Source organism: Oxyura jamaicensis, chromosome 17, assembly GCF_011077185.1.
Source record: "Oxyura jamaicensis isolate SHBP4307 breed ruddy duck chromosome 17, BPBGC_Ojam_1.0, whole genome shotgun sequence".
Classification (NCBI taxonomy): domain Eukaryota; kingdom Metazoa; phylum Chordata; class Aves; order Anseriformes; family Anatidae; genus Oxyura; species Oxyura jamaicensis.
The window spans coordinates 10,023,467-10,051,119 of NC_048909.1; the positions used below are offsets into that span (position 1 = coordinate 10,023,467).

The 27,653-nt window shown below is 40.6% G+C and overlaps 2 protein-coding genes and 1 long non-coding RNA gene across 12 annotated transcripts in view; 2 read left to right on the forward strand and 1 right to left on the reverse strand.

Moving 5' to 3' along the window:
* Positions 1–3,009, forward strand: part of CRB2 (crumbs cell polarity complex component 2) — a 61,436-nt gene extending 58,427 nt beyond the window's left edge. For 4 of the 5 annotated variants that reach the window (XM_035341477.1, XM_035341478.1, XM_035341476.1 and 1 more), the window contains one exon: positions 281–822. In XM_035341477.1, coding sequence (XP_035197368.1) covers positions 281–508 — 228 coding nt within the window. In that variant the 3' untranslated portion in view covers positions 509–822. Of the gene's footprint in view, positions 1–280; positions 823–1,491 lie in introns of those variants that run through there. The other variant, XM_035341479.1, reaches the window with a different exon arrangement.
* A 3,485-nt stretch (positions 3,010–6,494) lies between these two features.
* DENND1A (DENN domain containing 1A) overlaps positions 6,495–27,653 on the reverse strand; it is a 191,094-nt gene continuing 169,935 nt past the window's right edge. For 2 of the 6 annotated variants that reach the window (XM_035341485.1, XM_035341491.1), the window contains 5 exons: positions 25,761–25,820; positions 21,221–21,309; positions 13,680–13,808; positions 10,630–10,885; positions 6,495–9,735 (listed from right to left, as the gene is read on the reverse strand). In XM_035341485.1, coding sequence (XP_035197376.1) covers positions 8,413–9,735; positions 10,630–10,885; positions 13,680–13,808; positions 21,221–21,309; positions 25,761–25,820 — 1,857 coding nt within the window. In that variant the 3' untranslated portion in view covers positions 6,495–8,412. The remainder of the gene's footprint in view (positions 9,736–10,629; positions 10,886–13,679; positions 13,809–21,220; positions 21,310–25,760; positions 25,821–27,653) is intronic. The other 4 variants (XM_035341486.1, XM_035341487.1, XM_035341488.1 and 1 more) reach the window with 4 other exon arrangements.
* LOC118175351 lies at positions 13,438–27,115 on the forward strand. Its single transcript, XR_004754954.1, has 3 exons — positions 13,438–13,463; positions 20,174–20,182; positions 26,931–27,115. It is a non-coding gene; the product is annotated as an uncharacterized LOC118175351 (long non-coding RNA).

Here is a 27,653-nt window from a genome sequence, read left to right on the forward strand (position 1 = left end):
TTTTGAATTAGAAGAAAATTTCTGACATTGTTACTAGCTGTTCTTTGTATAAAACCTGGTCCATCAAAAAAAAAAAAAAAAGATGTTTTGCTGAGAGATTAAACATGGTTTGAGGGCACCTGCACAGAGAAAACTCCTGTGCTTGTCCTTTTCCATTCAGTTACACATCTGCTTTTTTTCCCCTCTTTTTACTGCCTCAACTTTGACTATGTTGGGCTCTTCAACTTAAGTTATTGTAACCAGTGGAGTTTCATTGTTTCTCCATTAATTTCTTTTACAGAAAGGGACTCCAGGTGCTTTCTTCCCCTCCCCACTAATTGAAGTAGCTGTCCCCGTAGCCTGTGGCTCTTTACTGCTCCTCAGTATTGGTCTCATATTCATGATTCTCACTGCAAGGAAGAGGCGCCAGTCAGAGGGAACCTACAGCCCAAGTCAGCAAGAAGTGGCAGGAGCTCGGCTGGAGATGGACAGTGTCCTAAAGGTGCCACCTGAAGAGCGGTTAATATAGGTGCTACCCTGACAAGGAGACGTACGTGCGAGGTCTGCTTTGACCTTGATCTTTTTCCAGCACTTGCAGCAGCAGATCCACTCTTGTCTCAGTTTCCTTAAGGCATGGTAATGAAGACCTGGGTTTAGAAGTACAAGGCAGACTGTATATGCAATAGCTGTTCCAGCTAGTTTCATTTAATTGAGTCAGTTGCACACCAGTGGCTCATAGTGAGCCTCTTTACTCCCTTCTGTCCTGCCCCATGGGCTGCCCCCATACTTATACCCCAGGAGGAGCTGTTGAAGTGCACCAGCTTTGAAGTTCCTCTGGCTCCGTCCCACTTTTCACGCAGCGATGGCAAATTTAAATCTGCTTTAAAAGGCAGGGTTAAATTGGGCACTAACTTACAGATAAAGTTCTCTATGTAGTTTTAAGGAGAGTTGGATGGAGGATATTTACAGTTGCTTTATGTACTCTGCTCTATTTCTTGTTAACAACTGAACACTCAAAGGCATATGAGGTTTTCGCAAAGCAATCTTCAACAGCAACAGCAGCAGTGACCTCCTGCCCTGTGATGGACACATTGTTTCAGGGAATTGTCATTAATTACTGAAATCATTGTACAAATCAATGTTTTATGACGTAATCTGTTAGACATTCCCATGGGTACCATACAAGAAAGGTGCAGTCACAACGATGTGGGTTTGTGGACCAGTGCTGGAGCTAGCTGCAGTCTCTGGTGCCAAATACTGAACTTGTGCCTTGCACTGGGGGCGGGGGGGTGAGCAGGAAAGCTTCTGCGTTGCCTGGACTTGTGTGATAGATACAGCAGGGACTATGGCACCTAACGAGGAAAAGTGGGTGGGGGAACTCAGGGTGAGCATTGCTGTCATCACTCTGACAGTACCAATGCAGTTTAGTGAGGCAGTGGGGAGGGGGAGGAGGGATGTGAAATGCCGTGCTGTCCACGTGGAAGCTCTCAGTAACACCCTGTTCTACCGCAGCAGCCAGTGTGGGCGCACCTTAGTAACTCCTCCGTTGTGGGAGCTGTCGGGGCTGCAGGGGCTGCCGTTCTCCTTGCAGTTGGTGCAGCCACGGTGATTGCCATGAAGAGGAGGAGAGCAACTCAGGGAAGATACAGTCCAAGCCGGCAGGAAAAAGATGGGGCTCGAGTGGAAATGTGGAATGTAATCAAGCTGCCACCAACTGAGAGGCTGATATAACGTGGGGTCACAGGTGCTGTGTTGTCTTTCACAGTCATGGAACTGTTGCAGCATTTCGGTCTTAGGCCAACTTTTGTTTTGTTTTGTTCTTTTTTGGTAGGTAGGACAGTACTGTACTGCTTTAAGCTACTTCCAGGACACAGGCAAGTACTTGCTGTTAACTTGGCAGTAAGATTCAACTGCTTAAATGAGCTTGGTAATTTTATGTTGTTCCAGTTCATCCCATAAAAGCTTTGTATAGAATTGGTCTGCAAGCAAGAGCAGTAAAGTCTGGGGAGAAAAGATAAAGCCCTGGAGGCAGCGGTAAAAGCAAGGAAGCAAGCAGTGGCTATGGCACAGCAGAGGTAAGGAGTAGCCCCCTAAGAGAACGCAGTGAGCTGGAAGAGGCAGCTGTGTGCTGCCAGCCTTACCGACTGCATCCATCCGTCATTTCTGCAGTAACTGTCACTGCTGGCAGTCAGGGTTGCAGCACCATGCAGCTACGTGAGGAAGTCTAAGGTTGGGGAACAACTCACTGTATTAAGAAATTACACTTTTTTCAAAAACAGCGTGCCTCTGCAGTGCCAAGGCAGGTGTCTGATGGAAGGTGCCTCCTAGAGCTGCTGCTGTCCTTCCACAAGAGGACCGCAGTGAAGTACCAGTATGCTCTAGTGCACTTCTACTAAAGCTTTTTTCCTAAGACTAGACTTTTCCTAAGACTAGACTAAGACAAGAACTATATTAAGTGCCTTTCTAAGACTGCCTGAGCAGTTACAGTATTAATGTTCTTGAAAGTAGGATGCTTACATGCAGACAAACTGATGACTTGCTTTGATCAGATTACAATGTTGACATTAGCAGGCTGGGTGGTTTGTCCCCCCCCCCCCAACCCCAATCTGTTCCTAGGTCTAGTATCTGCCATCCACACAGAGCAGACTGCAGTGACTCAGGCATTGACATTAAAAAGCATGACCACACGACAGGTCCTTAGGAAGAGCTTTAACGCTTGAATGTCAAGCAATACTTGTGTGCGAAGGGGGTGAAGGATGTTTTTTCAAGATTTGCAGCCTTCTGGACAGCCAGGTATGGGCTTGTCGATACAGAAGAGTGGAATTTAGTTAATTAATATACTGAACTTTAACATGGAACTGGTTTGTTGTAGTGAGACACAGCATTCATTTTCCACTTTGCTCCAAAAGGGATATTTATTTTTGTGGCTTTACTGCTCCTCTGTTACTGTTTTAGCTGATGAATGTGCAAGTTTGTCTTTAACATAATGTGTCAAAGCCTGCAGAAAGAACTGCAGCAGAGCAGGCCAAATAAGGCTTAAAATCAGTAGCATATCAGAATAATTATTACAAATATCTGTGAGAAATATTTAGAAAACAGTGTCTGCTTTTTAATCTCCAAAATAGTATTAATAAGCAGGGTGTGAATATGCACACTGTAGCTAATTGCCACTGGAAGACAATGCTATACTGGTTTATGCTTTTTGCTCTTGGATTTTTTTTTTTTAAACTGTAGTTGTAAACTTTTTTTGTAATTCTAAGCAAAGGGAAGAGATGAAACTACTGATCAGGGCTGTCCAATTAAGAACAGGTCTTCTGCATGTGTGCAACTGTGGATGTAAGGTGAATGAAATATTTGGAAAAACAGAGCACAAGAAATCATTAGAAGGTGAGGCAATTAATGCTTTGTGTTTAAAGTCACTTTTCTCTAATATTTAGGAGAAGTTAAAAGAGCAAGCGGTGATCCCACCCTGGCTGTGGTTTGGGAAGGAATTGGACGTAGTATTGATAAGTTAGCTCACGTCTGTATTTCAGGTCAGGGAGCTTGCTACCACTTTTATTTATTTATTAGCAGTAACACTGCTGTTACTTTTAACATGGATGATTTGCTCTGTGTATTTTCCAGATACTATTTAGGAAGGTCTAACATACTTTTAGAATAGAGACAGCCATACTGCCCACTAACCTCGCTACAGGGAAACAAGTTAAACTGCACACCTTAAGAAAATGGTGAGTATAATTTTGCTCAGCAGCATCTGGGCCACAGGACTAAAGCAACGAAGCAGGCAGGGCTTTTCTGGCAGAGCAGGTCTGAATGCCCCCCACATGCAGAGCTGGTTACTGGTTGTTTCTAGGGAAACAAAAATTCACCCTTGGTCTGAGACTGCCCCTGTCTTAAGGGTGGTGTTTGGGGTTATCTCCTGGTGAGAAAGGACTCAGACCCCACACCAGCATCAGTGAGCCAGAGCACAACTGCATCTAAGCCTTTACTTAAATGCAAAGGTAGGTGTGTTTTTCTTGATCCCATAATGACATACATACAGTAAAGCTACAGCAAGTTTAGAATATGCTTTGGGTTTCCCAAGTCTCAGGCCTGATTAAACTCGAGGTCATTGCCAGGAGAGGTGTGTACTTTGACGTTTTAGCTCCGCTCCATTTTTTTCTTAAATTTAAAAATGTAGAAAAATGAAGGCAGCAACAGGATCTAAATATTATCAATTGATACTACTCTAGCCTGTGTTATTATGAGAAGAAGAACAGAATTGTGTTGGAAGAGCTGAATATTACTAAGCTATTGAACTATCCTGAAAGGCAACAAGTAACTACAAAACCCACAATAATAAAGACACCTAACAACCCAGCAAACTGCAAGCAGTGAATCTGGCTGCATCCCCTGCTGTTCCTGGGTAGTCAGCAGGAAGACTGCTGCTCAGTCGCTTTACGGGATTAGGAGAGCAGACATTTGTACTTCAAGCACCCAAAGCCAATACTAGTAAAAGCGTTAAAATATTTTTGTCAGTGTCTTGAGCATTTCTGCAAAAATAATTTATGAAAGTTCTTTTTTCAATAATGAACCTAACTTTCTTTTGATATTTAATTTTTAAATATATTTTTTCACAAAACTGGATTTGCTGTAGTTAATGGTCACGGTCCTGGTCTTTTGTAATTGTAAATTTTATAATTTGTAAGAAAAAAATAAAAAAAGAGAATGTCCCTCAAAAGAAATTTACAATAAAAATTGGATAAAAGTAGACTTAGTTACCATGGCCTGTGATTGCTTTCTCTCTTTACCTGTACTGAGGCACGTGCTACTTCATGCTACACACATACTACATGTACTTACTTGCTAAGGAAAGCTAGGAGTGATACTATTAACCCCAGGATTTATGAGCAAAGACACACAATCACACTGCATTTAGAGCTGTGAACTATCTAAGAGTCGTAGATCTCTGGCCTGAGTCAGGACAGATATCTGCAGCAGCAAAAATCCTATTCTGGAGAAAAGGGGGACAGCTATCTCCAGAAGGGAGAAAGCCAGAGGGGATGAACACTCCTGTCTGTACCACCCCATCTCACCCAGCATGTCTGGAGAGAACCAGGCCTGAGTATCAAAGGAAAGTCTCGTTTAAGCTTTTAGGAAACCCTTTCCTACATCAAAAGCCTACATGTGTATCCCTTCCAGTGGTCTGAAGCTCTTCTGCAATCCCCAGCTGTACAGCAAGAGGCAGAAGCCGGGGCTGGGGGCAGCTGGACTCCTTACCTTGGTAAGTGGCTGGTGGCCGCAGCAGTGGTGGGAGGCAGCGCTGCGCCTGCTGCAGGGCAAGCTGCGAGCCCTTTCCTGGCAGGAGAGCTTTACACAGATGGAGCTCGGGGAGCAGCCTGTTGAATTGCAGCACGGAAAGTGTTTTTCTTTTCCTTTATAGATTAATTCAAAGTAATAGAAGTTATAACATGTAGCCTTCACTACAATAGATAAAATGTAGGTCTGACTGACAGCTTCCAGTTCCAATGTCTAACACGTTTCCAACCCAATTAAGTGAAAACAATAAAAATACGGGTTTACAACAGTTCTTAAACTCTGGATCAGAAACATTCCCCCCTCCCCCCCCCCATTAAAACATTAAAAAAAAAAAACATTAAAAAATAAAAATAAAAAACAGCATTAAAAGAAACATTCCCCCCCCCCCCCCCATAAAGCACATGCTATTTCTAAGCGAGGCAAACATCTGTAAATAAGTGGTACCAAACAAGCAAACAGTATGGACAGTACAGGAAAATGTATAAAGCTGGACCTAAAAGTCATTGATGAAAAATAAGAGACAAGAAGTAAAAGTAACACTTCTTATACTAGATGAGTACAAATACCAAAAATACTTCTACACCAGGAAAAAAAAAAAGGTTTACATCTGAGCTCTCCCAGGCACACTTTGTTTGGCACTATTAGGGATTAATCATTTCAGGCATTCCTGAGTTTACGTAAGACAGCTATCCAAGAGGTGAGGAAGGACACAAACTCCAGCACAGTGCTGCCTTGTACCTCTTGATCTTAGAGGTGTGTTCATCCTCCACACTTCCCACCTCCAAAATAGATGTTTGTTAGTTATGAAGCACTTAAAAGTACTGACTTAAAATAAATCCAAGAGTGCTTGTTTGACTAAAAAGAGCAACTTCAAAAAATATTTAATTTGGGAATTATACTATACAGTATGGGAAGAGTAAAATAATCAGTGATTGAAAATGCTTTGCAGTGATACAGAATTACCTGAGTGTTTTCATATTTAGTTAAGCATGTGTATTACACCTACTCTGTATATAATTGGTGTGTGACCAAAACAAAAAGTATGTGAAATTCAAATTACACATCATATGCAGAACTATCTGGTGTTTGTACATATCCATTATAATTGGAAAAGTTTTATCATCTAGCTCATAGTAAAGGAAATCTGAAAATTACAGACTGCATTTATATATAATGTTCATATTCTAATCTGTATAAAATAAAATAGAGCTATTGTCTTAGACTTTAAATATTTTACTATGCAATACTAAAACCATCTGTCGTCCAACACAAAGAGAAAATACAAATCCAACTGAATGGCTTGTAAGAGTAACAGTGCTTTACAGGAATAGAGTAATATTAATGCAATACTATGGTCTTTCCCAAACTGTTGGCATTTCAGATAATAAGAGTATTTTTTCTTTTGTATTGCACAGACTCAAACGCACAGACAGCCATTTTCATACACTAGAGTAAGAAAACCTCCAAGATTATATGAGTAAAATAGATACATTGGAAATAATTCAGATAAAGCTTTACAAGAATTTCCCCGTGTGTCCAAAATGATTTCCTTTACCAAAGGCTTAATGGCGATGTGATGATGTCTTCTGGAGTAACTTGTTTTAAATTGGACTGTGCCCAAATACAAAACAAAACAAAAAAGCACCACTTAAGTAAAACAAAAATGATAACTGCAAAGACAGCAAGTTTTTGAGGAGTTGCTAGGCCTAATATGAAATTTCTTGAGAATACTATTGCCACAGAAAAGTGTCTTAGAAAATCAGAATGAACGTACCCTTTAACCTTCTCATTGCATTTTTGTACTTTGTGACCTCGCAGTCCATTTCATTGTCCAGTTAATGTCTCGTTAGCCCAGCAAACTCTTCTCATCAAAAGCAGGAAAAAGATCGTGGGTTTTAAGACAGGCTGAAGGAGTGGAGAGCCTTGCAGACCAGAACGAAATCCCATTGCTTAAAGGTAGCAGTTAGCACTTCTGAAGTCCAGCAGTGACAGGCAGCTGCCATGCGTTGGCCTTCCAGCACTACATCACTTAGCTCTACTTGGGGTCTTATTTCTGTCTGTGCAGACAAGCACTAAGGCTTTAATCTCTCTGCACTGGGGCATCTTGTCAGTAATGCTTTTAACATGAAATCACGAGCCAGGGACTTTTATATCCCAATTTTTCTCTCTTTGTTTTTTTTAGTAATCAAGTAAGGTATTGTTATATCCCATTCATATACTGCCATATATATTTATATATAATATTAACATACACATATGCAAGAACTAGGATACTCTTCATGGACTCTATTTTCTGATGTTTTTAACAACAACAACAAAAAAAAACAAACACAAAACTATAAACAATAACAAAAGAAAATCAATTGCTGGTGTTTCTGGTTTCCCAACAGAGATGCAGGACCAAACCCTGAGCAACTGCTCTGTGCTATGGTTTTGTTGCAACAAGGAATTATGACAATTCTGCACCAGAGAGGTCCCTGTTACCTCTCAGTGTCAAGTTTACTGGAGGAGGGAAATAAAAAAATTTGCAAGAAAAGCTCACCCAATAGTATGACCTAGATGAACATCTGTATTCCAAGAGAGGACAAACTCAGTCAGACTAAGCCTAATGGATTAACTCAGTGCAGTCCACAAATCTGGTTTGTTTGCTGCACTTTACATGTGAAAGGAAAATACAGCTATATAAGCAACACAGGAAAAACTGAACACCATTCACACAGGCGGCAAGAAAACACAAGTACAGTGTGCTATGTCATGCTCCCAGCTGTGCTAAGGACTGAAAATACAAGGGCAGAAATAACTTCTGCATCAGTAGTAGTGTCTGAAAAGCTTTGTGTGGAAAACCAAACCAAATCAACCAAAACCCAACTACCTTCATGCTTTGGTCAGTGCAAAAGTTGTGGGGGTTTTCAGTGGCAGAAAGTGAGAAAACAGTTGCAGGGATGAGGACAACATGGGAACTCCCCAGCAAAACAAACTCTGGGCAAAAAGCAATTGTGGGAATTGCAGCATGGTGATGGTCCTGCAGCCATCCTGGCTCAGACTTCCATAAAAGAAATGCTTGGTATTAATGCTGGCTCAAAAAAACAAAATCTCTGTCAATTCCAAAGGGACATCAAAAGGCCATCGGGAACACTACTCAAAGGTTTCCCATTGCTTTCTGAGCTGTTCAACCTTACCTGGTGTGGATGACACATCTTGCTTTGTCTTTTTTAACAAATCTTCAAATGGATCTTTTGTCTCCTCAGATTTTGAGGATTGTAACATTGACTCTAAGCCCTTAGCTGGCCTGGAAGGGATCAAAGGAGGTTCATTAGACAGAAGAGCTAGTACTTGCTTGGTATCTACCTTGGAACTAGACTTGCCCACCTGTAATGTTCTGGATTTAGAAGGACCACTTAAACACGCTGGCTGTAGAGAGCTTGCTGGAGAAGCACTGTGGCTCTGCAGCAGTAAGGAGCTAGCTGGTGCCATAGCTGGAGCCTGGCTAAACAAGTTTGGCATGGACAATGTTGAAATGTTTGGCTGAGGTCTTTGTGGTGGGTAGAAACCAGCATTAGGTGTTATGAAGCTAGAGCTATAAGCATGACCTAAGGTGGGGGTGAAAGAGCCCCTTGGGGGTCTAACAAGAGACACTGAAAGGGCTCCTGGCACTGTTTGTGTAAATGGATTAGGAGATGCCTGTAGAAAAGGTGGCAGTGCTGGGGAAGGATAACTGAGTGATTGGACAAATGGTGCAGCTGGAGGAGGCACAAAGTCACTTGCCACTGAGGCAAAGCCCGCTCCAGAAGGTGGAGTGGCTGAGCTCTGCAGGCTGCAGGAGCCCTGCTGTGGGCCACTGCTTTGCCAGCTGGCTGTTTTTAATGGATCCAGCAGGTTAAGAAGATAGTCACTTTCATTACCAGTATTGTCTGTCTTCACCTTGACGGGTTGGAGCATCTCTGCAGTGCTGGTAGCACTGGACAAAAGCTGAGATGAATGAGAGGAATAATTTACAGACTGCTGGACTTCAGGGTCTAAGGACACCCTACCAGCTCCGAAGGGCTCTGGAATAAGATCTGAAACCAAATGGCTACGTCCTGTAGTGTGGGCAGTAAGAGTTTCTGTTGGCCCAGCTGGAATCTGATGCTTGGAAGCCCTGGGTGCTGGCGGTGGTGGCACTATCCCCAGTTCAGGAGTCTTTCTTCCCTGTGGCCTAGGAATGGTGATGTTCCCTTGAGTGGCAGGATTTGATTCATCCTTTTCCACAGGAGCCAGAATGCTGTCTCTGCTCCGGGGTCTCCTTGTGATTGGCGGCATGTTACCAAGTGCAGTCAGGGGTCGCTCTGGTGAGCTTTGGGAATACTTGGTAGGAATAGCCATATCATCGTGACCCATACTCCACAGCTTGTTGTAAGGGTGAGACAGCTTCATGGGTGGTACAATCCTGTTCCTCTCAGAAACACCAAGTTCCATTCTCTGCAAGAAAACAATGTTAGTTTTCACAGATCTTCTCACAACACACATCATAAAGTGACGACAGGCTATGAGCGGAGGAGGATCTGTCTGCAGAGTGTGAACACTAGAAGGAGAGGAACAATTGCACGCAGCCCAGAGGGACGAACAGGAAAGCAGAAGCAGGACTCTGCAGTTTTAATTCCAGCTTTGCCTCTAATGAGTTGTTCAGCTGTGATATCTTGTGGCATCTCTTGAGAGCCACATAAGGAGTATGCAGCTATATCTAAGGTACCGAATTGGAGAAGCTTTAATTGTTGTATAGAAAAAGCAGTCAAATGAAATACATGAAGCGATGCAACACAAAATTAAATTATTTTAAGGTAGAAATGACATCCTTTTCTTTCATGTCACATGAATATCTCAGTCTGCTTTAGTTTGTCACTTTCTCAGATGCATATATTCAGTGATGTTCTTCATAAAGAACATTCCTCTTCAACCATCTAGTTTGTTCAACTGATACCTACACCAAAATGTCCACATTAAAAGAAGGTCATGAAAAACATGCAATTTCAAGGAGACCTGAAAATTCCCTTCTATTTCTTCTCACTTTTGAGCATCAACTTCAAAGATAACAGCGCGTGATAGCCATAGGAAAAAGATTCTGAGGAATACGCAAGTGTTTTCTGCTTTAGAAGTAAAGGCTATAGTTCTAGGAGAAAAAAGTTACTGTTTTATAACTGAGACCCATTTCACTAATTTCTTAATTCTGAAATGAACTTCAAAACATATGGACAGAGGGCTGGAAATTAGATGCACCTACCCAATATTGTGAAAATATTTCTCAAAGAATAATCAAAGACAGACAGCCCTAGTTCTGTGCAAATTCCCCCAGGGCGTATGAAAATCTGTCCAAACCTGGTAGTCAAACGTGCATCGCTGATGTCCCTCTTCTTTGGGAGTCCGCAGGTCTTCCAGGCTCTTAGCCTGGCTGAGAGGTTGAGGCTGTGTTTCTACTTCTAAGTTAGGGAAAATGTCTTCGAGGAGGTTGATTTCTGTGGTGTTGCTTGAGAGGAGAGGACTTGGAGGCAGAGGCTCTTTTGCCTTTTCTGGACTGACAGCCTCTTCCCCATCGGCACTATCAGATTCTTTCAGGGCCCGGTATGGCTGAGGCCTATGAGACAAGAAAACAGAAATCAACTTGCAAATGACTGTCTTTTTCATATTTTTTTTTTTTTTTTCCAAAACAAGTATTTAGTAAGGAGTTGGATGGCTTTACAAAAAGTTTTTGGGTAGTTACAAATTACAGTGGCTTGTGAACAGCAGGTGTGTGAACAAAGTGACTGAGGGCAGGACATACAAAGATGACTTGGCACTTGAAGAGTTTTCAGAAAGGAAAAAGATGGAAGTGGGAAGTACTCAGAGGAAAGCTGTGATTATGCAGTTAGAGACAGACTGATGAACCAAGTCTCTCCGAGCAGGAATAACCGGATGCTAGCTCTCCATTTTGACAGCCTGGCCCTTCCCACCCAGGCAGATGGCTGTTGCTGTGCTCAGTCCTTCTAGGCAGGAAGTCAGAGCAAGCACACCACAAACTGCTCTGTGTTCTGCAGGCACATTCACTTGTTTCAAGCTAACTCAGCTTGAAACATAACTCCGTGTTTTCCTGCAATAATTGGGAATACTGTGCAGAGTTCCAATGATTATACTGGTGTCATCTTATCAAGAAACAACACAATTCATTATGAAGACACCTATTTTACATTTAAAGCCAAGGCCAAGTTAGCAACATGCTTTTCTTGCACATACCTCAGCAAAAAAAAATGAACAACAGCAGATTTGCATATCAGTTCTGTGTACAGAGAACAGCAGCATAATGCACATCCAATTAATAACAAGAAGTGACACACATATCTGTGGTGATTGGCATTTGACTGGCAGCCAGTTTTACAGTGGCATTTAAACAAGATTTCAATTAAAAGAAAATATTTGTGAGACCTCCAAAAACAAAGATAATATGGAAGAACCCTCCTCTTCTTTCCATATTTTATTATAACACATCTATATCATGCAAATTTCTTAACAGTCCTTATTTCCTTCATCAACAAATAAATAAGCATTCAGCTAGGAACACAAGAGTATAATAATGCAAGTACAAGACTGACAGCTGATGGTACATGTCCTCAGGAAGAGTGTGATCTTGCAAATCTTGGTTATATCTTTAGTCTCTCGCATTATATGTGCTCATCTGTAAAGCATTTGAACACGCAACAAAAAATACCAAAACCCTGAGGAATCTTTTGTGCAGAAATCATTTTGGTAGCCTAGCCTCCCTTACCCTAAACACAAGGGTGTGTGAACATTTTTCTTGCCCTTTGCTACTGATCCTATACAGTCTGCCTCTTTGTGCCCAGCTGCTTGCAGTCATGTCCCTTCCCTGTTGCTCTCTGAACCCCCTTTCTGCATTACTGGGGTTGCCATCATGCCACTAATGTTGTTCCTAACTTGTTTCTTGCAGTGCTGTTACCTTGGTCTGCAAACAGGTTTGGATTTAGGAGCTTTGCTCTCACTCCTAACCTGCAGTTCCAGGGAAGCGTAGGGTGCAGACAGCATCGCACCTGAGGCATGACTGCAGCAGCGCTGGGGGCACAAACAAGGCGAGGACTGGAGCAGCTGAGGGCAAGCAGGAGGCTGCATGGCCTGAAGGGCACCAATGAATTCAGCAACTGGATGCTCCAGTATCAATCTGGCAGCCCTTTCCTCCAGCCTAGTCTAACGCAACTGCAGCTGGCAGGCTCCAAGCACTCAGATGTGATGGGGCATCAGTCAATCTTCCAGTACCCAGAACTGCCTCGATCTGGCATCCCACAGATTTCTGAAGCAGCAGCTCACAGTACTATGGCACCTCTTTCTGCAGCTTCTGGTCAAGCCAGTAAGGGCTTTTGTTAAAAGAATGCACGTCGTTCACTGCAATTCCTGTCCCTTTCTCCACCTAGAAATTGTCCGGCAGGTGAGGTTAGGAGGAGCAAATCCTCTGGATGACCGTCAGTGAGGCCTTACCTCAAAAGAGTGCCCTCCGAGGTGCTCTGCTCAAATATGCAGTATGAGGTTATTTAGCATGGCTGAATCCACGTGCACCTCCCTCCACGTGACAGTGTATCTTAAAAAGATGCACTGGGGCCCCTGGGCAGACTGGCCAGGGAAACAGGAGCTGACAGGCAATGCTCCTTCTTCTAGCATTGGTGCCTAGAGGAGATGGCTGCATCCTGCAGCCAAGGCTCACACATACAGTTCCGTAGATGCGATACGGCTGAGCTGCTCAGCACCGTGTTTCAAAACTAGGCAAGACGTAGCTAAGAAGGTTTGGGAATTTACCAATCTGCAACAATTTACAAATGGAAAGGTTGCATACAAATAATACAATGAGTAAACTCAACAAGTCACTTGCTATCTCCTGTATGATTTAAGGTCAGGTTGGACTCTAAACCCTTGGAAGGATGACGACTCCCCTGAGTCACTGAGGATCTAGTACTTGACAAAACAGAGAGGCTGGGATCAAGCAAGTGAAACTGGAAAAAGCTGATGACTGCACTGCAATAAAGCTCACAGGACAATCCAAAAAGCACCGTTAGCACTATACAAGGAAGAACGGCAGAAGGTTTGGACAGGAACACAAGCGGCACACTGGAACAAAGGGCAAGTGGAAGGGTTACCTCCCACACAGCTCGGGTTGAACAGAAAACAATAAAGCTGTGCATTGCTGCATACTGATTCATGCAGGAGTATGCTTTTGCATGCCTCTAAATACCAAAACAAACAAGCAGGAGAAATGCAGAATATTCATCAAGTGCTGTATAAAGGCTGCAGGACTATTTCCAAAATCCCAAGTATAGGAGCAGGCACCCTGACCAATGCAAAAACTATTGTTTAAAGACTGAATTAATACAATGAAAGAATAAAGGATAGACCATTCAAAAGGAGCAGAGAAGAAAAAGTTTTCAGAGAAGCCAGAGACAGGATCCTCTTCCTGCTGAAATTCATCATCAGAAGAGTCCTCAGAGAGGAAGACTGTATAGTGTCGCATAGGCTTTACAAGGCTGGGGGAAACAGGGAGAGAAAAGTAAGTTACCAAGTTGTCACATTCAAAACTGCAGAGGAGAGAGAAAACGAGTGAGTCGTAGGCTCTAAATAATTTCTGAACGTGACTGACTGCCACTGCAAAGAACACTGTAGACTCATGTTAAGCTCTACTTTCAAGGCAGAAAATGTAACTCTTCTAAAAATGTCTAGGGTGTTGTCTGCTTGGGAAGGGTACTAGGACCTGCCATCAGATCCACGTTGCAAAAGAAGCCAATATAGAAACCCGCAATTCGCCCACTGCATTTTCTAGAGCTTTGGGCATTCTTTAAACTTCTTCACTCGGGCTGGTATCAAACATGCAATTGAAAAGAGCTGGGGATACTGATTTGGAAGACTAAGCAGCACAAATAGAAGAGTACGATCATTAAATCCAAAAAAAAAAAAAGAAAAAAGAGAGAGACAGAGTGGTCATAATAGGCTTCAAGTATTACAGAACAAGGGCAAATATTAATTAACATAATCTTAAAAATTCTAGCATATCTGGAAGCTGGACAAATAATTCCATGCTGTGCTGCTGGGCAGTCTTGTATGTATTTGATATCATATATGCCTCTGGAAACACACTTGAACTCTAATAAAAAAACAAAACGACCCCAACCATTTCACCAGACTTTTGACAATAATCTATTGGTCATCTTTATTTTACACCTAGAGGTCAGATCTGCAGGATTTGCACTTCTACCTCATGAAGATAATGGCGAAATTCTTGAGTGTAAAACTAACTCTGAATGCCTACTCAGGTAAACGTACACTGGTTGGGGGTAAAAGAAAAATATTCTAGGATTGCTGAAATTTTGAATATTTTTCTATTCTTTATTGTAGCTTCGCTTTGTTTTAACCTTCAAAGCAGTGAATTACTCTTTTCTATATAAAGTAGAAGCTTCTAACATTCACTCTAAAGCAGCTATCACTGCTTTAAACTAAATGCACTATCAGCTTTAGAAGAACAGGAAAGAGCACAGGAGCAGGGTACTTAAATAGAAATACACCAGAACCAAGAGGTTGAAAAGTGTGAAGAAATTAATAGCAATTACTGCCTCATTTGTAATGCTAAAATATCCTAATCTTAAGTAAAGTACAAAGCAACAGCCACTGTTTATTCCCTCTGAAACACTGAAGCTCTGGATCGCAAAAGAGCTTATAGAAAACACATTCCCACAAATGAAATATTGAGACAAATGCTTCACAAGTAATTGAAAGCAGTAAAAGCACATCGAGACCTACCAATACTAATCAGAGGACTCTGCACCATAGCTCTGTGCTTTTCTATCTACTAAAACTCAAGGACAACATCGTGTAGTGCTGTCAAAATTATATGTGCTCACTGTATAGAAAATACTCTCCGTTTTTATTTTTTTTTTCTCACCATTTCTGTTGTATTCTGCAATAGCTAAGTGTGCACAAGTGGAAATGAAAAAGAGGCGGAAACCTCTTTTCAACAGCACTATAAACCACTTTCATATGTCTTATGGACCAAGCCACAGGCTGATGAACATTGATGGATGTTGCTATAGAGCATCCTCATCTGCACGTATGGAACAGAAATCACTAGGGTCATAAAAGCAAACATTGCCCCAAGTGAGGCCTCTTCCCAAACATCTTCATTTTGTCAACCACCTATCACTGAGAATATCCTAGCTATTCTAGTGGATCAAAACACACGTCGTGAAGGACACAAAGCAACACTCAACAACTGAGATAGGAACCTAATTTTGCTACTACTGAGGTCCACAGTAAAGTTCATTATTTCAGAATAAGCAGAGTCAGGCTCATAAACAGCCTTTTTTTCATAAACAGCTTTTGTTGTTTCTTAGTTCTTTTGTCTCAATTGCCACATAACTATATAATAAAGATATGAAAAGCAGTCCAAAACATCAGGTCAAGAAAAAGAGAAGTTGGACACTGCAAGCGACAGCTCAATAGGGCTGAAACTGCCACTGTGAATAAATGTTTATTCACAATCAGGTCAGAGCTAATTAATAAAAAGTCTAAAATAGTGGTGGCAGCAGATGCAGCTGATAGTGTTAAATCATAGTCTGTGGTACTCCAATTAAAGCTGTTGCATAGCTGTTCTTTTCCTCTCGTGCTGTAATAGGCATCCAGGGAAAGCGAGGAGCTGCCACTGCATTAGGAAAAATTTGCTGTAACAATTTTTAAAGTTTTTTTTTGTTTGATTGATTATAATAAAAGAAAGGCTATTATCCCAGAAATTCAATTAACAAATGGCTCCACCTACAATGAATTTAGAAATCAGAGATTCTTTTAAAATATTTATTTTTTGAACTTATATGTACATATTGTCTTTTTCTCTTAGAAGAATAAGTTAACATTTAACATGATTCAAACAAATTTAGAATTGTTTTCCTGAAATCAGCAGCAATACTGAATTTCCACATATCTTGCTGACACATTATGTTTGGTAGCTGCGTGTAAGAGATGCTCTGGTGCAGTTGCCCTTAAAGCATTGCCTTTGATACCTTTTGTTTGCCTTCAGACTACGCTAAATTCAAATGCATTGTGTCTGTGTGTATGTAGTAAGTAAGCTGGGAACGAGCTATGGAAAAATAAGACGGTATCCTTTCTGCTAAATCATCCGTTGCACTTGAGTGCAGATCAGTGCAATAAGATCACATTTATAGCACCTTAATTAATATGCACATTCTTGTTGCTGCTGGAAGACTCCTTAAATGAAAGTGGGATCTCCTAATTAGGAAAAAAAAAAGCACTTAAGTTTCACTGTTAATGTGCTCTAAAAAACATTTTGGTCAAAGATAAGGGATGAACAGTCTAAAATTGTCCAAGTTTAAATTTTTTATTAGCTTGAGGCAGTAGAATCCAAAAAAAGTACCTATTCCCTCATTAACCCAATTCGCCAACTCTCCTGCAGTCTGCCACCCACCACTTGCTAGAATTTCCTACACAAAGAGCTGTCTCTGAAAAGGCAGGTCACAGCAAGCCCGGCTACAAGGCAGGCACTGCTGCAGTCTTAGAGGGAAAAAAGGATGTGTCCGTCACAGCTACAACCCTCATCATCTCCACATGACTGCACCAGCTCCTGCCTACCTAATCTCTTAGCTGAGTTACCATGCAGATGACTTGCTGATCTCTTTCTAATGTTTAGTTTAACATGTCTTCGGTTAGCACTAGCATATGACAGTACTGACAGCCGTGGCTGTTCCTTTTTAAATATCATGTCAGAAACACAGTGCAATAAAGCTGGGGATGCGCTCCATGGCTCTGCGTACCATTATGATAGTATGGGTTTCTTTTTTAATGAGGAAGATCTGCATCTCAGGAGCTTTTTTCATGTGTCAGGATGCATGGACAAATCAGCAGCACATCACACTGGCCAAAAATGAAATGCTGACAAATGTAGATATTTCAAATTTAATTGACACCTAAATGTACTTGAGATAGAAAAAATACATACAGAAAATGTGAGTACGGGATTTGGGCATTAATAAGGAGAATTCTGTAATAATTTTAAAAAATAGTTCAGTTATGAGAAAATTAAATGTGTGTATTTTATTAACTGTTTTGCTTTTTCCTGATTACAGAGATTGTGATACAAAGGGGGTAGCATGGACGTGTTGTCATTATTCTCCTAAAAATGGGCTTCCCAAATTTGAGGGAGGATTTATTTTTTATTTTAAAGAATAGCTGTATGGCAACTCTAGGGAATTAAGGAATTTGTCCCTCTTAGACTGTAAAATGAAGAGAATGAGGGATTTGGATGCATTGGCTTTTTCTTTCCAGTATGAAATAAGAGACTTGGGACTGAGGGGATTACCTAATAACTATTCAATATGAACAAAGCATAGACCCATCGCTGGAATTCCTTCCTGCACATTCTGAACACTCAGTACACCTGCGTGCGAGCTAGCAAAAAATAATAAAGTATTTGATTTTTAAAGTGACACGTTTCATACTGTGAATTTTCATAGAAGCAGAGTATTCCAAGAAAAACTAAAATATTAACATAAAGCAAATTTGAAATGAAAGGAAAAAAAAAAAGAAGCTCACAAGTCACTCAATTAGGTAACAGAAACAACAGCTTTTGATCACTGTGTCCAAGAAAGGCAGGTAACTGTTTTATAATTTTTCTGAACTTTGTACACATTTTCTAGAAAGTTGGAAATAGGAACAAAGAATTTAAAGTGGGAACAAGCTGGATGACGCCTCTACCTGCTCTGATCGATCTAGATGCAAGATTCTACAAAGTCACTTCACATTATCATCCTATTTCACAAAAACAAGTACATTTTCACCAATTTCCCCTGCAGATATCATATCTGTATCTTTTTACAGAGGCAAGCTGCATACGCTCAGTAGGTTCACTCCAAACCAGATGGCAGAAATAAGCTCCAGAAATAAAGTTTCTTGTACACCATCCTATTAGAAAAGTGGGAGAGCCAGGAAGGAGGACCAGGGTTCCCAAAGGGGTACCCTGCTAAGGTTCTTGCTTGGCCTGGTACAAAAAGCACGACTGCTCTCAGCACATTTCTTTCCCATTTGCTATCCCTTTGCTGGGCCATCTGCTTTCTTGGCATTACCTTCATTGTATCTAGCTTTTTCTATATCAATTTTCTCATGGTAGAGGATCCACAGCAATGCAGCAAGTCTATCTCCTACAGCCTATGGTATTTCCTTTTTGATTCCAGCCATCCTTGTTCAAATAGGTACTTGCTGGCTTAGTTTTTTTTCTAAGTGGAGATCGGTGCTTTCAGTGATGCCATAGAAAACCGTCACCATACGCAAGTTCTGTGTGGCAGAGCTTCAAGAGCCTGGCTACAACAACTGGAATTTAATGGGCTTTATGAGCCTGTATCATTTAACACAGCCATCGTGCTGATTTCATACTAAATTCAGTGTAATAACCCACTATTGCACTGCAGCCTATTTTCATTCATATGATATAAGGGAAAGCCATTAGCTTCTCTACTAAGTCCTACATGAGTTCTGCAAAGCCATAATGAACTGTTGCAGCACTGACATGGGTTTAGCCAGCCCAAGAGCCTTTTGACATGCTGTTAATTGTAAGCCTGACCCTCTGATTTCCTATTTTAATTTCCTCCTACTCCGCATGCCCTGGCCACCAGCTAGTCAGTACTTAGAGAAGACAGATCCTAGAGCACTCTGGAAGCCTATTCGACATTTAATAGGAAATCTTGCTGTGGTGTAAAAAAGAGCTCTCAAAAAGCTGTCTATCTGTTAAAAATGCAACACCTTATTTCTGTGAACAACTAATTTATGTTTAAGGAGACATGTCCCACGTGCTTAGTATTTCCCTAGGTGGTAATCCAGCATTTTCTGAGCTCTCATCTGCAAATTCTTCCTGTTACTTTATAAGTAAATAAATAAATCAGATATTTTAGATTTAATGTCAATTTGTCATTAAATTTGACATTTGTGCGTCCTTTGGAGTCACTGCTCCCACCGTCCTGTGTTTTCAGTTGGATTAGAAAATGATCACACAACACAACCAAAATCGCATTGTTCTTTTGCATAGATTAACAAAATTAACTCATGTAAAGTAAGATACAAATTTCCTAATATCATAAGAAATTAACGAATGTAACAACTGAAAGGACACCTATGTGACAGTTTACTTTTCAGATGACAGGCAACATCACAAATGGAAAACAGGCTGCACTGAAATGAGCTCACTCCTATTCAGGCTTGCGCAGCGGTTAGTGCCACCCTGCCCCGGGGATGTCTCCACCAGCTGGCAGGAGGACGCAAGAGTCACAGTCTGAGCTACCGAATCCACTATCCTGTGAAATATTCCCGAAGCTTTCATTTTCAATCATTCACCACCAAAAAGATAGCATTAGTTTTAAATATAAAAAGGAACTTCTCCTTGAGTGGAAGCTTCTCCACACAAACAAATCCCACCTGTGAGCACCTGAGCATAACTAGCTAATAATTAACTTTTGAATCACTGCAATTAAGTGAAATATTTTGGTCAAGTTTAGGTCAAGAAAAGCACCCTCTCAGCACTGTCACTGCTTTCAGACAATCTCCTCTGATCTGCAGTAAGAACACTACCAAGTAACAACAACAAAAATATAAACAAGTGTTTTCATTCATTCTAGGATTATCCAAGAGAGAAAAAAGGAATTTTATTTATTTTTTAAGATAAAGCAACTGGCATATTTTCAGCTCAGAACCATATAGGTACATTATTCAAATTGACACTTATTCAAAGTATCAATTCAAGTAAACACCAAGGAAAGAAGGTAGGATTAGTGAGTCCTTACCTATTTCAAAGGCACTGGCCTCAAGTTATTTCTTAGGTAAGCCATTTACATGATCTTTTAAGTACACAGATGTTTAAAATGATCATGTAAAATGATCGTGAAGAATAGTAACACAGTTTATAGCTATAAAGAACTGTCATATCTTTGGTACCAATCATTTTTACAAAACGGAAAGTTCATAGTTCATTAAAACAGCTGAATTAAAACCAAGTTTGCACCTAGTGTATCGGACATGCAGTGAATCATTGTATTATATGTTAAGAAAAAACTTATTTAAAAACCCTTTAATCCTTGTGTAGGGACAGCTAGCACCCTGTAACAGCACATGAGCCCTTTTGCAGGATTTGCAATCTATTCCACAAGAGGGCAACCAAATTCCACTATAAAATGAATAAATGCACCTGTAGGATTTAAAGTGACTATTCATTTTTATCTAAAAGCCAGAATCCCACTCCCCATATCCTAAAATGACTAGGAAAAAACTTAGCCATGCATATAGCTTGGAAGGGGATGAGGATGAAGAAATATCCAACCTCCACCTCTTTTTCCCTCATGTACAGTGGTAACAGTAGCAATACATGTGTGGAAAAAAGGTGTGATCAAAAAAGTAAGCCATTTTTCTTTTTATAGGATTTGAGTACCTTCAGATACAGTAATTATCCTATAATCTTGGGCACCAGCTAAAGCATTTCACTTTTCTGAAAACAAAGCCACCACAGACTGGGACATAAGCAAGTACTGCAAAGTGTCTATGACATATGCATCACTTTGTGCTGCAGTTACCAGATGAATGACAAGGCAATCTCTGTGACAGATTAGATCAGTGCAACCATCTCGTGGCCCTGTAGCCCAGTTCCAATGTGATTTCCTGTGCTAAGGCTGCACTGCCTCGACACTGGACATTTGGAAAGTACTACTGCATGCTTCCTCATTCCTCCTCCAAAAATTCTAAACAAAGCTTTTTATCATTAAAAAAATATTTTGGTTTGTAGTTCATTCTTCCCCCCCCCCCCCCCTTTTTTTTTTTTTTTAAGTTTCAAATGCACTGTCTATTAATACCAATGCAACAACTGTAGAAAAGCAGAGCTGCAAAGTATGTAAGTACTTACTGTTCTGGACTAGGAACTGAAGTCCTTCGTCCTTCCACAGCAATGTTGCTCTTGGGTCTCTTAACTACATGAGGTCTTGGAGGACGAACCTATTACATACACACAGAAAACACTTCATTAAATACTGCAAAAGTTGATCATATAACAGACATAAACGGCAAAATATGCATAACCACCATTATCTTAAAGGTATCTTCCATTTGGAATTCCTTTTAAACTTTTGTGCTACAACCATGTTACAAATTAATCAGTTTGAATATAAACTACAGTGATCCACAACTTGTGAAAAGGTCAAAACCCCACGTTTTTGAGTTGCAAGTGAAACACATATGTTTATCACTGACGGTTAGCTATCAACCATTCAATGAAAATGTACTCCACTGTCCAGCTTGGTACTGGCTAACTTTCTGATATGAAAGTTTCCCTAAATGTAAGCTTCACCTAAACAGTTAGTTGCTAGTGTAACAATGGAAAACACTGGGTGTTGTTGCACATTATTGGAAACTGGAGTTCAGCTCCGACATCCTGATCTTTTTGTCCACATCTTCATAGGAAGCCAACTCCTCAAGCAAAGACTTCTGTGTAAGCAAGCACTGAAAAAAATGTACTTGGAGTAAATGTTACCATGTGAAAAACATAGCTAATATTTCACAGAAAAATTGGTTCCCTTCAGCAGGCTGAACAGAAAACCTTGCCAGACACGTTATCATTGTCATCACTGATGATATATTAGTGTATCTTTTCTTGTCTGTAATAAAATCCAAAGGTTTTCTGTGGAAGGTGATGTTGCTGCCAATCCAATATTAAATAACATATCCATCATCTTCTGATGTTCAGAAATCAAGCTTAATTCACCCATATTAACTCCACATGCAAACAAGCTTCACTTCAAGGAAAGGAATAAGCACACACCAGCACTATATAGGCAAATCTATGCATCTGCCTACCTACACTAATGAGAAATGCTGTTGATGAATTTATCCCTTTGTGTCAAATGTGGTAATGAACACTTGGAGTGTCAGGGTGAGGCTGTACAAACAAGCTTTCCAGTTTTTGTTAAGGAAGTACTATCCTCCCTGAAATGGAGTCTGACTTTTTGGCTTAACTGAATGCTAACCAAAAGGAATCCCCAAAGCCCTCAAGCTCAGGAATACAAGTCAGCTCCTGGGCTCGTGCTCTCCTTAATAGCCACAATATAAAGGAAGTTGTTAAAGGCCCACAACCAGAGCACTCTTTGGATGAGTGATGAATTTGTTCGCATTCATAGCACTGATGTGGGCATCCTACCACCTCGGCAAGGTAGTTTTTTTGTGTGTGTGTATTTTTGTTTTGTTTTGTTTTCTCAGTGTTTTAAGGAAAATAGAGCTCAAATTTTCTTGCTAGGATAAGAATGCTGAACTGTGTGCAGTGATTCTGCACTACACGACAGTATGCAGAAGATAATAGCAGGATTATTGTATTGAATTTTCATTTCAAAGGAAATGGTGTACAGCAGATACGATGAAGAAATCCAGAGCTGTATTGCCACTATTTCTTAGGAAGAAGAGTTTATACAAAGGTCAGATGTTAAGGTCTTGAAGATCACTCCCCACACAAGGCTGTTGCTCTCTACAATAAAGACAGCTTAAGAATGTGAATTTATGGCAGGAATGGAAGGATTAAGTTTGTGGCAACTTCAACTGAACTTGCAACGTGGTGAAACATGGGGAAAAGAACAACAGAGCTAATTAGACGAGCTGAGCTGTCAGAGTGCGGCTGAATGGCTCGGTGCCAACAAACAAAAGGAATGGGCTGGCAATCAGCAGGATCGATGAAGAATACTGCTTCATTAGGGCTGATAAAACAGAGAGAGTGAGCAATAGAGAGAGTGTGTGCAAGGGTGGGGGGAGAAAAGCAAGAGGAACTGGGGGGAGAAGAGTGCAAGAAGGAGAAGAGAGGAAGAAAGAAATCTGTTTAATTAAATCTGAGCTGGAAGATGGTGTATAAAGCTGGCTTGTCATCATGCTGTGAACACTTTCACCTTTTGGGTGGTACCCTGGGGGAGTGATGGTGATGAGGGGAAGAGATGAGAGTTTTGGATGGCTCCAGGGGGCCACCAGACCAGTAAAGTGCAGGGTGACATGCTAAGTAGGATTTACAGCATTGTTCATGGGGGACTGCAGGGAAAAGCCAGGAATCAAGCCAACTCCTTGCTGGATTTTGAGCCTTATTTAGCTAAATAGGCAGTGTTAAATGCATATCAAACCCAAAAGTAGAAAAGAAATCCAATTACATGAGCACAGAGCCTGGAGAATAAAGGTAAACATCCAGTACAGGGTTAAATGTGCTTATTACTGTCCACATCAACTTTATGAATAATTACCATATTTTAACTTTTTCTAACTGAATGAAGTTTCCAAACAGCCATTATTAATTTAAACAGATCTCTATGAACTATAATCTCTCACAGTATCACTACAATTCATCTCCAAAGCAGCAGAACATAAAGAACATATCTGTTCTGCTTCTTTAACCTTTCTTTGGTTTGTGTTTTTGTTCTCACTATTAGTAATGACTCAGATTGCAAGGACCAGTACCCACGGATTCCTTCTCATAACAGACATAGCCTGAGAACTGTAAGCATTTCTCAGCAATTCTGGTATTACGTGGACTTGGTTGGAAGAGCAGAGAGACCGTGCCTCCTGATTCAAGGCTTTCTGTAAAAGGCTGGGATGAATTACTTGACAATACCCACCTCTGTAATATATGCCAAGTCTGAGACAGGTAAAAAGCAGCCTGCACGCAGTATTATTTACGCACATAAAAATGTCTTTCACCAATTAAAAGCCAAATAACAGTTCTGAACAACAACAAATTTAGGTATATTTGATACAAACATCTTTTTGGGACATTTATATGTGTCTTGAATTTCCTCTTGATGAATGAAGCATTTCTATTCCACTTACTGACATGGCTAGATGAATGCAACAGGAACTTTTATTATTACATTTCCAACCTTTTATCAATCACATTGAGAGCAAAGACAGTTGACACAAACACATCATAGTGAGGACTATGAATGCACTACAGCTGGCAGATTAAACAGTCTTAGCAAGACGTTCGTGTAGCAAATACTCTATCTGAACAATAGTGTTCAGCAACTTTTGTACAGAGAAATTGCAATGAGCCCTCGTGGGGCTTCACCTGCCAAGCACAAAACAAGAGGACTAAGAAGCAGTATGGGAACCCCTTAGTACCAGGGAAGGTTTGTTCCCAGTGTAATGAATCGTGGAGGGCCTCCCACACCAATTACATTTAAGAGAACACATATAAGCATAGTCAATGCTACCTTTTAAACACAGAAAACAGAAATCTTCAGCGCAGGAATCCATAACAATGACTCTGTTAAGCTAAACACCCAGAGTTAAGAAGAGGGAGGAAAAGAAAAACATGCTATTGAAATGTAATGTAGGAACATGCACCAAAGATCAAAAGTTTACACACACCCAAGTGCACTTGTTAACCAGTTGCCTGCTCATCCAAAACTGCACATTTTTAACAAGTTTTAGCAAGATTAGATTTGAAAACTTGCATCTCTCTTTTTTCTATGCATGTACATTTATGTGTAAGGAGTCAACGAGTGAGATCTATGTGCCTTTTGGTGAAGTTATGTTCATGAAACGAAAGTCCTGAATAGAAACAAATACCTTTCAAGGCTGTTGCAAAAGCAACACACCTCTAAAATGATACCATGTTCTTGCACTGATAAAAAAAGTCACCAGTACAGACCCAGCAGTCTCCAATCTTAAAAGCATCTCACAATTGGCCTACAGTCGGGGTTTTGAATGAAAGATTGCTTAGATAAGGCATTCCTTCCCAACACACATATTGCACTAAGAATAATTTCTGTGTAGTTCTTCTATGGAAGACTCACTTCCTTGGGCCAATGTGCTGTGCCTACATTTTTTACTCTATGTAAATAATTATGAGATTTCCAGCTTGAATTTTCTATGAAAATAAGATATATATGTATATCCTCCATAATGTTGTACCAATGTTCTACCACATAAAGTTGGCTTTTTTTTTTTAAAGGTGCGTTGTGTGTGTTCACTCATCTATTCAATGGAGAAAAATTAAGTGTCCCAAAATAATTTAAAGCAGAACTTGCAGAGAATAAATACTTTCTCTTCAGACTTCTGCTTCCTTTTATATTTGAGTTTAGTGCAAGTCTTCAAAAACTCACTGGCTAAAAACTTATCCCAGCCTAGCAAGAGTTTTTGTTCAAGAAAACACCACAAAAGTAAAAACAAACGTTGCAACAGCAGCATCAGTTACCTGCAGAACTGACTGAAAACTGCAGAACTCGTCAAAGAAAAGCAGAATAAATGCAGGTCCCAGGGCTGTGCCGCAGCAGAGAAGAAGGGAGTTTAGGTGCAAAATTTACACATTGCTTTTTTGCAAAGTTTGACAATCCAAACTACCGAGGTTTAGTAATGCTACTAAGAGAGCAATTCAGGCAGTGTTAAGCTGTGGCAGTGAAACAAAACTACCAGCTACTCACGGGCCTAGATGAACGCTGTATCTTTGGAGGCGGTGGCCGAGGCGGACGGAGTCTTTGCTGCTGTATCAAAGTGGAAACTTAAGTCATACGTAAATTAAATAGTCACCTACATGAAAACACCTCTGATTTTGTGGCAAAAGCAGTTCAAGTGGATAATGTGATTTACCTTAACTTCATACTCACCTCACAAAATGCAATCATTTTCAAAACAGTGACTATCTCATGACCTACAAAGTGCCACAATAGGAGAGGGAGCTCTATCTGCCTCCTCGCCATAGGTTATATTACACCAAACGTAGTACGATTAATAAATACTCCAGATCAGATCATCCAACATTTACTGAAACAATAAAGATGCTTAAAGTGGATTCTAACCTGTAGGTCCAAGTGTTCTAGACAACATTTACACAAATTGAAAGAATCCGGCAAAGCAGGATGTTCAACAAGCTTTCACTAAAATCCCAAGCACAACTTCAGTGCTTGCAAAAACCTATGCTAAAGGCCTCAAACCAGCAAAGCTATATTTAAGAGCATGGGGAAAAACTCTAAGTCACTTAAACCCTCCATACACTAACTGTAGTGGATCAAAGTGTAAATTGCCTAGAGCAAAGTGTGTACATTCATTGTAAAAAAAAAACATTTCATGGACAACTAAAGAAAACTAAAATCCCCAAATCACCAACAGTTCTAATGAAGTCAGAACAGTGCACTGAGGAGCTTATTTTGGTCTCCCACTTTTAAAATTAGCAGTTGGCCAACTCATTGCTTTGTAATGGTGCTGGAGCTGTTCCAATTCAGTTGCTTTTGACTGAGCCAGCAGCATGACTCTCCTCACACAGATGGTATCTTAAGGTATACTCTGTTAGACAAGGAACCCACTGATAATTAATGAGATTCTAAATAAAACCATCCTAAAGTAGAACTTTGATATTGAAAACAAGATCAAAGTTAATGTCTTTTCTGTGGCAGCTTGCATACACATACTAGCACTTAAAGTGAGAAGCAGAGCCCTCAGCGAGGAGCAAACGGGAATTCCTCTGAATGCCTGCGACCAGATAACAAAGACCGCATCGCTGGCCCCAGCACATGGCGCATTCCATGGACAAAAGCCCACCACCGTACAGGGAACGAAAAGGAACTGGCAGCAGCAGGCAGGTTCTTCAGACAGAGTAATCTGTGTAAGCTTTCTTGTTATTTCTCTCTCAAAAAAGATTCCAGATTCAAATTTCAGCAGTTTTAAACTTCTTACTAGCACAGTCTTTATTCTAGACTGACACACGTCCCCTTTCAATACCCTCACGCTGTGTAATGGTTTGACTCTAGCCACACCATTTTCAGGCTCTTCTTGCATCTCTTCAGACTTCCCTTTCAGGTTTCCCATTAAGTTAGAATTTGCATCCATTGGTTCATTCGTCCCTGTGTGTCACTGGAGGACTGCCAGACTGCACGTGCACTCAGCTCAGCTTTTTGGGGTGAGTGTTGGGCTTAGTGAGGGGAGAAAAAAAAAAGGCACCTGGGATAGAGAGCTGAGAGAGCTTCCAACCATGTTTGCCAAGAAAGTAACCATGAAAACAAAGAAAAATAGAAAGAAATGCCAGTGGTGAGCTATTGTTAGGCCTTCCGCACTGTTTGTCTTCTGTACTTCTTATAATGCAATTCAGTCACAGAATTGTAGTGCTGTGCATCTTCCCCTCTTACCTACTCAGGCTGAAAGCACATATTTAAAATATATTTAACTTTTGTTACGTGACATGGCATACTTATTTTCCATTATGTTTCAGAAGCATAATGGAACAGCTGAGAAAATCTGAAATCTGCACTTTTCTAGTTCCTTTCAAAGATATCTACTTCCTACATAGCTACTGAGACAAACTATTTGATGAAGCAGGAAAA